The sequence below is a fragment of the Anomaloglossus baeobatrachus genome, chromosome 12 (genome assembly GCF_048569485.1).
Source record: "Anomaloglossus baeobatrachus isolate aAnoBae1 chromosome 12, aAnoBae1.hap1, whole genome shotgun sequence".
Lineage (NCBI taxonomy): Eukaryota > Metazoa > Chordata > Amphibia > Anura > Aromobatidae > Anomaloglossus > Anomaloglossus baeobatrachus.
The window spans coordinates 52,756,960-52,771,509 of record NC_134364.1 but is presented as its reverse complement, the minus strand read 5'-3'; the positions used below and the strand labels follow the sequence as shown (position 1 = coordinate 52,771,509).

General features: G+C 49.5%; 1 protein-coding gene across 5 annotated transcripts in view; it reads right to left on the bottom strand.

The window, feature by feature from the left end:
* The window catches only part of MGA (MAX dimerization protein MGA), a 259,036-nt gene that overhangs the window by 124,236 nt on the left and 120,250 nt on the right, over nucleotides 1-14,550 (bottom strand). For all 5 annotated transcript variants that reach the window (XM_075331070.1, XM_075331069.1, XM_075331073.1 and 2 more), the window contains exons 12-13: nucleotides 3,359-3,416; nucleotides 2,803-3,263 (exon numbers count right to left, since the gene is read on the bottom strand). In XM_075331070.1, the coding sequence (XP_075187185.1) occupies nucleotides 2,803-3,263; nucleotides 3,359-3,416 (519 nt within the window). The remainder of the gene's footprint in view (nucleotides 1-2,802; nucleotides 3,264-3,358; nucleotides 3,417-14,550) is intronic.

Genomic DNA, 14,550 nt, shown 5'->3' with positions numbered 1-14,550 from the left:
TGGGGATGAGTGCTCCGGTCCAACAGGATCCTCAAGGGGCTGTGGATGGAGACCGGTGTCCTGCCAGGCATGGAGACCGTGCTGGCTCCCACTTCAAGCCAGAGCCCAGGAGGGATGGTGAAGGAGCACGGCATGTAAGGCTCCAGCCTTGGAAATCAACCTTAACAACACCGCCGACACAGTGGGGTGAGAAGGGACATGCCGGGGGTCCAGACGTGGACCCGCATTTCTGCAATCTCTTTCCAAAAAAACAAAAAATCATATGAGAATGCATGTGTGGATGTATGTATGCCTCCTGAACACAAAGCTATAAACTGGCTGGGACTGGCTCACCAGGGGGTGTATAAGCTCAGAGGGAGGAGCTACACTTTTAAGTGTAGTACTTTGTGTGTCCTCCGGAGGCAGAAGCTAAACACCCATGGTCTGGATCTCCCAAAGGAACGATAAAGAAAAAACATAATTAAAGCAAACCAACATTAACTCAGCGATCATAAAATCAGTTGTGCAATACATTCAGGGCAGACTTTTTCCTCTAGTCACCAACAATGACTGACTATAGTGACTAGCCCATCATACCATGGGGCTATTAGCAAGAGATTAAAGGGAACCTGTCAGGAGCAATATGTCCCCAGAACCACGAGCAGTTCTAGGTCCATATTGCTAATCCCTACACCTAGTAGCATAGATAAAGGGATCTTAAAAAAAAAAGTATTTCTACAGATCCTTTATGATATGCTAATGAGTACGGGGACTAGTCACAAGGGAGTTCGTTCCTGCTCTCATTTCACTCTCTTTGCATGTTAGCACACCCACAGGGGCGTACTAACATGCTATTAAATGTAGCATCACCAGCAGTGATGCGCGTACTTGTGTCCGCTGATCTGAATGCCCGACAGTTCCAGTCATAAGCACTAGACCCCTCTGAAGCCGGGACGCGTACACCCGGCTTCATACTGCGCATGACCGGAAGAGAAGAGAAACGTCAGAGTGGGGCTGCGCGGTGTGGTTTCATCACATATTGGTGGCAGCGGTGGGATGTCTGTGTGAACCTCACCCGGCTGTTCATAACAGTCACCAACAGTCAACAGCATATAGAACACAAGATGGTACAAGGGACAATCTTGTCCTCCTGTTGGCCCGCCAGGGATTAGAATCTTTGTGAGGGTGGGGCATCCAGGGACAACTATACCAGCCAGCAGCACCTGGCTTTTGGGTGGGCACCCACTGAGAGGAGATAGTGGCCTGCTTAGGAATGCAAGGAAGGAGTTAACTTGAAGGATGGCATGAGAAAAATGGCATGGACTCTCAGCATTGATGTTTTAACTCTGACTGCCCTAGGAGAAGAAAGGGTCCTGCTGTCAAGATAACAGAAGATACAGAATGATCCCTGGTGGAATTGTGCTTTCTGTCTTTTGGATTGGGAAAACAGATCAGCCTATCTACTTCTTTTAAAACAGATTAGCCAATCTATTTCTGTTACCATAGCTGAAAAGACAAAAAAAAAAAAAATTACACCATTTGCAGAAACCACTCTGGAGCTCCAGACCTGCGTCTGCCCCCTAAGTGACACTACTATTAAACTGAACAGCTTGGTTATCATTAGGTAAGTGTAGCCTGCTGAGGAGGAGACAACATTTTTCTTAGATTGTGAGGCCCCTTTCACTTTGCGCTTTTACTTACGTTCAGTGGTTCCGTCAGGGTATCCATTCGAACCGCCCCTCCCCCACCCCGCAAAACGTGTTTTGGACGCATGCGCCGACAGGGCCGTTGCCTATAATGGAGCAGACTCAGTTAGCGTGTTCTTTGTGCTGCACCATTTTCGGGCACATACGTTTTCTGCAGGCGGACACCAAAATGTAGTAGACTATGTTTTGGTGTCCGCCTGCAGAAAATGTACAGTATATGCCCGAAAATGGTGCAAGACAACGCACACGCTAACGGAGTCTCCTCCATTATAGTCAATGGCCCTGTTGGCGCTTGCGTCAGAAACACATTTTGCGAGGTGGGGGAGGGGCGGTTCGGACGGATGCCCTGACGGGACCACTGAACGTAAGTAAAAGCGCAATGTGAAAGCAGCCTAATTCTTAAGGCCGCTTTACACACAACGACATCGCTAACAAGATATCATTAAGGTCACTGAATTTGTGACGCACATCCGGGCTCGTTAGCGACGTTGTTGCGTGTGACACGAGCGACCGCTAACGATCAGAAATACTCCCGTTATCGTTGACACATCGTTCTTTTCCCAAATATTGTTGCTCATTTTGGACGCAGGTGGTTAATCGTTCCTGAGGCAGCACACATCGCTATGTGTGACACCCCGGGAACGACGAATAACAGTGTTCCTGCGTCCTCCGGCAACGAGGTGGGCGTGACGTAAATGTGGCTGCTCTCTGCCCCTCCGCTTCTATTGTTGGCCCGCTGATTGACGTCGCTGTGACACCGCATGAACCGCCCCCTTAAAAAAAGAGGTTGTTTGCTGCCCACAGCGACGTGGTTAGGAAGGTAAGTCCGTTTGACGCGTCCTAGTGATATTATTCGCCTCAGGCAGCGATTTCCCCATGACTAACAAATGACGGGGGCGGGTGCGATCGCTAGCGATGTCGCAGCGTGTAAAGCGGCCTTTATTGTCAGCCTTCCTAGTGGCAGCAGCGTACACCCATGATTCCTGTGTCCCCCAATGACGTGCCAAAGAAAAAAACATATTAGGAAAGCTAGCAGGTGTTAATTTTTTTTTATAAAAAAAAAATGCAACAAAAGATGGATGGAAAGCTATTAAAACAAGTTCAGGACTGGAAATACCTCAACCAACTCTGCCTTATTGATGTCTGAAGACTTCAGTCGGGCCATAAGTTTGCCACCTGGAATAATCTTGCTGAAGAATGGCAGGCCCTTCACTGCAGGAGATTTTTCTTCTTTATCTGCAGAAGTGTCTTCAGGGTCTTCGTCTGGAGGATCCACACTTTCAACGTTCCGTTTTTCAGTACTTGGCTCTGAAGGGTCAGGATCTGACAGCTTTTCAGCAGACGTTTCGATCATCTCTTGAGAACTAAAGGTAGACGTTTCTTCACCCTTCTGTTCTTGCGACAGCTCAATACTACAGCTTCCAAATGTGAAGGGTGGTGGTACCTTGCTGGTTATTTGTGGCGGAGTAATGTTTAGAACTTTACACTCATCTTCTTCCTGGCGACTGTCTGAGATCATCTCAATGGGTTTGGTTGGACCATTGTGGGCAAATGCTTTGCATTCTGTAGCCATAATTTCTGCGTAAGTAAAACAAAAAATAATAAACTGATTGAAAAAAAAAAGGAAACAAATCCACTTTGTCCTAGCATGTCATAAAGCTCTATAGTATTACCATACACGTCGTCTTTCTTTTCTTGCTTTATGGCCTTGACGGTTGTATGGACATGTCCCTGAAAAAAAAAAAAAAAAGAAAAAAAAAGCAAAACAAAAAAATGAAACACTGTAATACCGGAAATCAGCGACAAAAGAGCTTTGCGTCTGTGCCAACAATAAGATTTCTGGCTCTGCATATTATGCAAATGAGATCTAATACACAAAAGTAAAGTATGAGTCAAACCCACAAGGTTAATGGGAACCTGTCAGGTGCAATATTCACTCAGAACCACAAACAGTTATGAGTGCATACAGCTAATCCGTGCCTAACGTGCGTACCTGTGTCACCGCTGATCCAAAGTCCCGGCAGTTCCGGTCATGTGCACTGGACCTCTCTGAAGCTGGAACGTGTACACCCGGCTTCTTGCTGCACATGACTGCAAGTGTTGGGCATTCAGAAGAGCGGTGACAGCGGACACAGATGTGTGTCACCGCTGGTGATGCTGCATTGAATAGCATGGTAGCATGTCCCTGTGGGCATACTAACGTGGTAAGAGGGTGGAATGAGCTCAGGAACTAACGCCCTTGTGACTAGTCCCTGGCCTCATTAGCATATCATAAAAGATCTTTAGAAATACTTTTTCTAAAGATCTCTTTATGTATGTTACTAGATACAGCGATAGATAGACAGGGATTAGCAATATGCACCCAGAACTGCTTATGGTTCTGGGTACATATTGCACCTGACAGGTTCACTTAAATGTATTAGGGTGCGTGTTCACGATCAGGGTTGACAGTGTTTTGGACGCAGCATATTTCACGCTGCAATGTAAAGTACAAGCAGAGTGGATGAGATTTATAGAAATCCCGTGCCCACTGTGAGTAGTGCCCGCAGCATAAATTGACCTGCGGTGCGGCTTTCTGAGCGGCAGCATGTCACTTCTTTGCTGTAGTGATGACGCAAGTGTCCTCCGTAGAGGGAACAGAAGAGAGAGACTGCAACTGCCCGAGCCCGGATTGTGGCAATGGGCAGCTGCAGTCTCCTGTGGAGGAGACCTCCGGACGAAGCTTAGGCGAAATGAGCGTCGGGGTGCAGGGCAGTGTGGTCACCAATGGGTTAAGACACTGGTCAGTTACATGCGTTTTTTTGCACCTGATAGCCATGTGTGGGTGTATGTGTGCTTCTCCATCATTGGTTTGCCCTGAATGAAACTGTAACTCAATTTGTTGAATTGTAACTCCCCTTATTTATTTATTGCATTTGCATTTTATTTGCGGATACCTATTCATGCTTACTGGTGTATACATTTAAGGTGGGGAGTGGTATATGATGTGATTCTATGATTCTTTAATTGTCATCAATCAAATATATATATATATATTATATTCTTCTGGGACTTCAGTAGAGTACACGTATGCCTTTATGATAATATGGATCGTGGCATTCAATTTTTGTTTGTTTGTTCTGTGGAAGAGACTCACGGGCCCTGCAGGTCAGGACCCGCAGCTTCCAGGATGCAGCAGGTCCTGATTGTGTGCGCATACCCTTAATGTAAATGATGCAAAGGCAAAGTTGTGCTGTCTGTGATGCATCACTTTCTTATAGGCAACCTTTAAGCATATGCCTAAATGTTAACCCCTTGAGCCCCCGGGCACTTTCCGTTTTTGCGTTTTTGTTTTTTGCTCCTTTTCTTCCGAGAGCCGTAACTATTTTATTATTCCGTCAATCTTGCCATATGAGGGCTTGTTTTTTGCGGGACGAGTTGTACTTTTAAATGAAACCATAGGTTTTACCATATATTGTACTGGAAAACAGCAAAAAAAATTCCAAGTGTGGAAAAACTGCAAAAAAAGCGTGATCGCACAATAGTTTTTGGGATGTTTTATTCACAGTGTTCACTATATGATAAAACTGATGTATCTATGTGATGCTCAGGTCGGTGCGAGTTCGTAGACACCAAACATGTATAGGTTTACATGTATCTAAGGGGTTAAAAAAAATTCACAAGTTTGTCCAATAAAAGTGGTGCACGTTTTGCGCCATTTTCCGAAACACGTAGCGTTCCTATTTTTTGCGATCTATGGCTCAGTGATGGCTTATTTTTTGCGTCTCGAGCTGACATTTTTAATGGTACCATTTTTGCGCAGATGCTACGTTTTGATCGCCTGTTATTGTATTTTGCGTAAAACTTGCGGCGAAAAAAAAACGTAATTTTGGCGTTTGGAATTTTTTTTGCCACTACGCCGTTTACCAATCAGATTAATTGATTTTATATTTTGATAGATCGGGCATTTCTGAACGCGGCGATACCAAATATGTGTATATTTATTTATTTTTTTAACCCTTTAATTTTCAATGGGGGGAAAGGGGGGTGATTTGAACTTTTAGGTTTTTTGTTTTTTTTTTTATTTTTTAAAACTTTTTTTTTTTATTTTACTAGTCCCCCTAGGGGACTATAGCGATCAGCAATCCGATCGCTATTATCTATCTGCTGATCACAGCAATACAGCTGTAAACAGCAGATTTAGTCACTTTGTTTTTCCCTCTGCTCTCGGCCAAGGGAAAACGAAAGTGAAACTTCATAGCTGCAGGTGTCATCACATGACCCTGTGCTACGATGGCAACCACCGATAGTCACGTGATAACACACGTGACTTCCAGTGGGGGCGGCGGTAAGTAAAAAAATGGCCGCGCGCATTTAGATCTTGCTGCCAGACTTTGGCAGCAAGATTTAAGGGGTTAATGGCCGCGGGTGGAAGCGATTCCACCCGCGGCTAGCAGGCACACAGGTCAGCTGTTGAAAACAGCTGATATGTGTGCCGATCCAGGCCGCCTGCCCGTGGCAGGGGGCGGGGCTTAACGGGACACGATCCTGGACGGATAGATCCGTCCAAGGTCGTGAAGGGGTTAAAGGACTATATCGTTAGAAATATTAGGCTATGTGCGCACGTTGCGTAATTGCATGCAGTTACGCTGCGATCTGCACCGCAGCGTAACTGCATGCGTCCTGCGTGCCCTGCATAATCTATGAAGATTATGCAGGAGACATGCGCACGTGGCGTATTAGAGCGCAGCGCTTCGGCTGCTGCCCGAAGCGCGCTTTCTAAGAAGTGACATGTCCATTCTTTCCTGCGCTCTGCATGCAGCGCCTGCTCTGTCTATGGGAAGGGCTGCACTCAGAGCACATGAAATCGGCTTTTTTTTCATTACGGACTCTTTCTTCAGCGATTTGAAGCGCACGTATGCTGTTCAAATCGCTGCAGAAATTTCTGCAGGGACAGTACGCTACGTGCGCACATAGCCTTATTTGAAAAAAAATGTCATGTTAAAGGGGTTGTTTCATGCTGTATCATCAGGTGTCCTCTTGGTTAATAGTTTGGACTTAGTGACATATGATTGCCCCGATAACCATAGCTGTGCGCTCTCCAATGTTGCTAGCCGAGGTAACACTGCCTCTGTTAGAGGCTTCAGAGAAGCACTTGAGCTGGTCTCTTCCAAAGCAGCGCTTACAAGTTCAATACCACAGAGCTTGAAAGCTCTACAGAAAAAAAAATAGAAATTGGACTGAATCTAGACCAGTGTCTGCCTCCTACGGACACCAAGCTAAAACTGATTAGCTTCTTTTTTGAACCATAAATTTTTATTAATAAAATGATTCAAGTATTCCATCATATTGACAATAAGTTCTCAACAGTCAACACAATAATAAAGGGGTTGGGGAGGGAAGAGGGGAAATGGTGACGCTACATTAATTTTCCAATCACATTCTCTATATATAAATCTACAAAGTTAATTAATAACAGTATTTAAACAGAAAAAAGAGAATTTTGTTTACTTACCGTAAATTCTTTTTCTTATAGTTCCGTATTGGGAGACCCAGACCATGGGTGTATAGCTTCTGCCTCCGGAGCACACACAAAGTACTACACTTAAAAGTGTAGCTCCTCCCTCTGAGCTTATACACCCTCTGGAGAACCAGATCTAGCCAGTTTAGTGCAAAAGCTGAAGGAGAATAGCCACCCACAAGTAAAACAGAGTAAGAACCGGAACAACCGGAGACTCTGTCCACGACAACAGCCGGTGATAACACGCGGAACAAGAAATTGCCAACAGGCAACAGCGAGGGTGCTGGGTCTCCCAATACGGAACTATAAGAAAAAGAATTTTCGGTAAGTAAACAAAATTCTCTTTTTCTTTATCGTTCCTATGGGAGACCCAGACCATGGGACGTCTCAAAGCAGTCCATGGGTGGGAATAAACAGAAAAACTAAGAAGTAGGCGGAGCCTAACTTCACAAATGGGCGACAGCCGCCTGAAGGATGCGCCTGCCCAAGCTCGCATCTGCCGAAGCATGAGCATGCACTTGGTTAGTGCTTCGAAAAGGTATGCAGGCTAGTCCAAGTGGCAGCCTGACAGACTTGCTGAGCCGTAGCCTGGTGCCTGAAAGCCCAAGAGGCACCGACAGCTCTGGTCGAATGTGCCTTGATCCCCGGCGGGGGAGGCACCTGAGTGCACTGGTAGGCGTCCGAAATGGTGGACATAATCCAACGGGCTAAGGTCGGCTTAGAAGCAGAGAGGCCCTTGTGCCGGCCTGTGGTTAGCACAAAAAGAGAAGTGCACCGCCTAAGAGCAGCGGTGCGAGACACATAGATCCGGAGAGCACGCACCAGATCCAGCGTATGCAACGCTTTTTCAAAGCGATGAACAGGAGCCGGACAAAAAGGAAGGTAGGGTAATGTCCTGGTTAAGGTGGAAAGGAGAGACCACCTTAGGAAGAAAGTCCGGAGTCGGACGGAGAACCACCTTGTCTTGATGAAAAACCAAAAAAAGTGACTCCGAGGAGAGCGCAGCCAAATCAGAGACTCTCCTGAGGGAAGTTATGGCCACCAGAAAGGCCACTTTCTGTGAAAGACGAAACAAAGAAACCTCCCTAAGGGGCTCAAAGGGGGGTTTCTGCAAAACCGTGAGAACCAAATTAAGGTCCCAGGGATCTAAGGGCCGCCGGTAAGGCGGAATGATGTGAGACGCGCCTTGCATGAAGGTGCGGACATGAGCCAGCCGAGCGAGATGCCGCTGGAACAGTACTGACAGAGCTGAGACTTGTCCCTTGAGAGAGTCGAGGGACAGTCCTAGCTGCAGACCGGACTGTAGAAAGGACAGAAGGGTCGGCAAGGAGAATGGCCAAGGAGGATGGCCGGAAGAGCGACACCAGGACAGGAAAATTGTCCAAGTCCTGTGATAGATCTTGGCGGAGGAAGACTTACGGGCCCGAGTCATAGTGGAGATGACTTCAGGAGGAATACCAGAAGCCGTCAAGATCCAGGACTCAAAAGCCACGCCGTCAATTTGAGAGCCGCAGAATTCAGGCGGAAAAACGGACCTTGCGAGAGAAGGTCTGAATGGTCCGGGAGATGCCACGGCACCTCTACGGACAGATGGAGCAGGTCTGGGTACCAAGCTCGCCTGGGCCAGTCCGGTGCAATGAGGATGACTCGACGACCCTCCATTCTGATCTTGCGCAGGACTCTGGGCAAGAGAGCTAGAGGGGGAAACACGTAGGACAGACGAAACTGGGACCAGTCTTGAACCAGAGCGTCCGCGGCGAAGGCCTGAGGATCGTGGGAGCGAGCCAAGTAAACCAGAACTTTGTTGTTGTGACGGGATGCCATTAGATCCACGTCCGGAGTGCCCCACTTGCGGCAGATTGACTGAAACACTGCCGGGTGCAGGGACCACTCGCCACCGTCCACGGATTGATGGCTGAGATAATCTGCCTCCCAGTTTTCCACGCCTGGGATGTGGACTGCGGATATGGTGGACTTGGAGTCCTCCGCCCATTGAAGAATGTGTTGGACCTCCAACATTGCCAGGCGGATGATTATCCCGCCTTGGTGATTGATGTAGGCAACCGCTGTCGCGTTGTCTGACTGGACTTGAATGTGCCTGCCCGCCAACAGGTGGTGAAAGGCTAGGAGAGCTAAAAGCACAGCTCTGGTTTCCAGCACATTGATTGAAAGAGCTGACTCGGACGGAGTCCAAGTGCCCTGTGCTCTGTGGTGGAAATATACCGCTCCCCAGCCGGAAAGGCTGGCATCCGTGGTGAGAATCACCCAGGACGGGGCCAGGAAGGAGCGCCCCTGGGACAGAGAGAGGGGCCGAAGCCACCACTGAAGAGAGCTCCTGGTCTGTGGCGACAGAGCCACCAACCTGTGCAAGGAGGAAGGCCGCTTGTCCCAACAGCGGAGAATGTCCAGCTGCAGGGGACGCAGATGGAACTGGGCAAAGGGAACAGCCTCCATTGACGCCACCATTTGACCCACCACCTGCATCAAGCGCCTGAGGGAATAACGGCGGGGTCTCAGCAGAGAGTGCACCGCCAGTTGGAGGGACTGCTGTTTGACTAATGGCAACTTCACAAGTGCCGGCAAAGTCTCGAACTGCATCCCTAGGTACGTGAGACTCTGGGTCGGAGTCAGAGTGGATTTGGGAAGATTGACAAGCCACCCGAACTGGGCTAGAGTGGCGAGAGTGAGTGAGACACTCAGCTGACAGTCCACGCTGGATGACGCCTTGACTAGAAGGTAGTCCAGGTAAGGAATCACTGCCAACCCCTGTAGGTGCAGGACCGCAATCACTGCTGCCATGACCTTGGTGAATACCCGAGGAGCTGTGGCCAACCCGAAAGGAAGAGCCACAAATTGGAAATGATCTTCTCTGATTGCAAAACGTAGCCAACGCTGGTGAGAAACTGCAATTGGCACATGCAGATAGGCATCTCTGATGTCGATGGATGCCAGGAAATCCCCTTGGGTCATTGAGGCAATGACTGATCGCAGAGACTCCATGCGAAAATGCCGCACCTGAACATGCTTGTTGAGAAGCTTGAGATCCAGGATGGGCCGGAAAGAACCGTCCATTTTGGGGACTAGGAAGAGATTTGAGTAGAAACCTCGGAACCGTTCCCGTGCGGGAACCGGTACAATTACTCCGTTGGCCTGCAAGGATGCCACGGCCTGTGAGAAGGCGGCGGCCTTGGAGCAGGGGGAAGTTGAGAGAAAAGAAGGGAATTTTGTTACTTACCGTAAATTCCTTTTCTTCTAGCTCTTATTGGGAGACCCAGACGATTGGGGTATAGCTACTGCCCTCTGGAGGCCACACAAAGCACTACACTAAAAGTGCAAGGCCCCTCCCTCTCTGGCTATACCCCCCCGTGGTATCACGGGTACTCCAGTTTTAGTGCCAAAGCAAGAAGGAGGAAGCCAACAACTGGTTTAAACAAATTAACTCCGAGTAACATCGGAGAACTGAAAAACCGTTCAACATGAACAACATGTGTACCCGCAAACAGCAAAAACAATCCCGAAGGACAACAGGGCGGGTGCTGGGTCTCCCAATAAGAGCTAGAAGAAAAGGAATTTACGGTAAGTAACAAAATTCCCTTCTTCTTCAGCGCTCTATTGGGAGACCCAGACGATTGGGACGTCCAAAAGCTGTCCCTGGGTGGGTAAAGAAATACCTCATGTTAGAGCTGCAAAACAGCCCCCCCCTACGGGGATGTCACTGCCGCCTGCAGGACTCTTCTACCTAAGCTGGCATCCGCCGAAGCATAGGTATGCACCTGATAATGCTTGGTGAGCGTGTGCAGACTCGACCAGGTAGCCGCCTGACACACCTGTTGAGCCGAAGCCTGGTGCCGTAATGCCCAGGACGCACCTACGGCTCTGGTTGAGTGGGCTTTTAGCCCTGAAGGAACCGGAAGCCCAGCAGAACGGTAGGCCTCTATAATTGGTTCTTTGATCCATCGAGCCAAGGTGGCTTTAGAAGCCTGCAACCCCTTGCGCGGACCGGCGACAAGGACAAAAAGTGCATCGGAACGGCGCATGGGCGCCGTGCGGGAAATGTAGATCCTGAGTGCTCTCACCAGATCTAGCAAACGCAAGTCCCTTTCATACCGGTGAACCGGATGAGGATAAAAGGAAGGCAATGATATATCCTGATTAAGATGAAACGAGGATACGACCTTAGGGAGAAACTCCGGAATGGGGCGCAGCACAACCTTGTCCTGGTGGAACACCAAGAAGGGAGCCTTGGATGACAGAGCTGCCAGCTCAGACACTCGCCGAAGCGATGTGATCGCAACAAGAAACGCCACTTTCTGTGACAGGCGAGAAAAAGAAACTTCTTTGAGAGGCTCGAAGGGCGGCTTCTGGAGAGCCACTAGTACCCTGTTCAGATCCCATGGATCCAACGGCCGCTTGTACGGGGGCACAATATGACAGACCCCCTGCAGGAACGTGCGCACCTTAGGAAGACGTGCTAGACGCTTCTGAAAAAACACGGATAGTGCCGAGACTTGCCCTTTAAGGGAGCCGAGCGACAAGCCCTTTTCCAACCCTGATTGCAGGAAAGATAGAAAAAGTGGGCAATGCAAATGGCCAGGGAGACACTCCCTGAGCAGAGCACCAGGTTAAGAAAATCTTCCACGTTCTGTGGTAGATCTTAGCAGAAGTTGACTTCCTAGCTTGTCTCATTGTGGCTACCACTCCCTGGGATAATCCTGTTGACGATAGGATCCAGGACTCAATGGCCACACAGTCAGGTTCAGGGCCGCAGAATTCTGATGGAAAAACGGCCCTTGAGACAGCAGGTCTGGACGGTCTGGAAGCGACCACGGTCGGCCGACCGTGAGATGCCACAGATCCGGATACCACGATCTCCTCGGCCAGTCTGGGGCGACGAGTATGATGCGGCTGCAATCGGATCTGATCTTGCGTAGTACTCTGGGCAAGAGTGCCAGAGGCGGGAATACATATGGGAGGCGGAAGTGCGACCAATCTTGCACCAAGGCGTCTGCCGCCAGCGCTCTTTGATCTCGCGACCGCGCCATGAATGCCGGGACCTTGTTGTTGTGCCGAGACGCCATTAGGTCGACGTCCGGCACTCCCCATCGGCGACAGATTTCCTGAAACACGTCCGGGTGAAGGGACCATTCCCCCGCGTCCATGCCCTGGCGACTGAGGAAGTCTGCTTCCCAGTTTTCTACGCCCGGGATGTGAACTGCGGATATGGTGGATGCTCTTTCCTCCACCCACATCAGAATGCGCCGGACTTCCTGAAAGGCTTGCCGGCTGCGCGTCCCTCCTTGGTGGTTGATGTATGCCACCGCTGTGGAGTTGTCCGATTGGATTCGGATCTGCTTTCCTTCCAGCCACTGTTGGAAGGCCAGTAGGGCAAGATACACTGCCCTGATTTCCAGAACATTGATCTGAAGGGTGGACTCCTGCTGAGTCCACGTCCCCTGAGCCCTGTGGTGTAGAAACACTGCTCCCCACCCCGACAGACTCGCATCTGTCGTGACTACTGCCCAGGATGGGGGCAGGAAGGATCTTCCCTGAGACAATGAGGTGGGAAGGAGCCACCATTGCAGAGAGTCCTTGGCCGTCTGGGAAAGAGAGACTTTCCTGTCTAGGGAAGTCGTCTTCCCGTCCCATGGGCGGAGAATGTCCCATTGAAGTGGACGCAGATGAAACTGCGCAAAGGGAACTGCTTCCATGGCTGCCACCATCTTCCCTAGGAAGTGCATGAGGCGCCGTAAGGGGTGCGACTGGCCCTGAAGGAGCGATTGCACCCCTGTCTGTAGGGACCGCTGCTTGTTTAGCGGAAGCTTCACTCTCGCTGCTCGAGTATGAAACTCCATGCCAAGATACGTTAGTGACTGTGTCGGTGACAGATTTGACTTTGGAAAGTTGATGATCCATCCAAAAGTCTGGAGAGTCTCCAGCGTAGCCTGTAGACTGAGTTGGCATGCCTCTTGAGAGGGTGCCTTGACAAGTAGATCGTCTAGGTAAGGGATCACCGAGTGTCCCTGAGAGTGCAAGACTGCTACCACCGCCGCCATGACCTTGGTGAAGACCCGTGGGGCTGTCGCCAGACCAAATGGCAGAGCTACGAACTGAAAATGGTCGTCTCCTATCACAAAACGTAGAAAACGTTGATGTTCTGTAGCAATTGGCACGTGGAGATAAGCATCCTTGATGTCTATTGAGGCAAGGAAGTCTCCTTGAGACATTGAGGCAATGACAGAACGGAGGGTTTCCATCCGGAACCTCCTGGCGTGCACATGTTTGTTGAGCAGTTTTAGGTCCAGAACAGGACGGAATGAGCCGTCCTTTTTTGGCACCACAAAGAGATTGGAGTAAAACCCTCTCCCTTGTTCCTGAAACGGTACAGGAACCACTACTCCCTCCGCTCTTAGGGAGTCCACCGCCTGCCGCAGGACATCTACACGGTCTGGGTGTGGGGAGGTTCTGAAGAACCGAGCTGGAGGACGAGAACTGAACTCGATTCTGTACCCGCGCGACAAAATGTCCGTCACCCACCGGTCTTTGACCTGTGACATCCAAGTGTCGTAAAAGCGGGAGAGCCTGCCCCCGACCGGAGATGCGGAGGGAGGGGACTGGAAGTCATGAGGTAGCCGCTTTGGAAGTGGTTCCTCCATTTGCTTTCTTGGGGCGTGAATGAGCCCTCCAGGAATCTGAGTTTCTTTGCGTCCTCTGAGTCCCTTTGGACGAGGAGAATTGTGTTTTGCCCGAACCTCGAAAGGACTGAAACTTCTGCTGCCACTTTCTCTGCTGAGGTTTGCTTGATCTGGGCTGGGGTAAAGAGGAGTCTTTACCCTTGGACTGTTTAATGATGTCAGCCAGTGGCTCGCCAAACAGTCTTTCTCTAGACAAAGGCAAGCTGGTTAAACATTTTTTGGAACCAGCATCTGCTTTCCAGTCCTTTAACCACAATGCCCTGCGCAAAACTACCGAATTGGCAGACGCCATTGAGGTGCGGCTGGTAGATTCTAGGACCGCATTGATAGCGTAAGACGCAAACGCGGACATCTGCGAGGTAAGGGACGCCACTTGCGGCACCGCTGGATGTAAGATAGCATCCACTTTCGCTAAACCAGCTGAAATAGCTTGTAGCGCCCATACGGCTGCGAATGCTGGAGCAAACGACGCGCCGATAGCTTCATAGACAGATTTTAACCAAAGGTCCATCTGTCTGTCATTGGCATCTTTAAGTGAAGCGCCATCCTCCACTGCAACTATGGATCTAGCTGCAAGCTTGGAAATCGGGGGATCCACCTTTGGACACTGGGTCCAGCGCTTGACCACCTCAGGGGGGAAAGGATAACGTGTATCCTTAGAACGTTTAGAGAA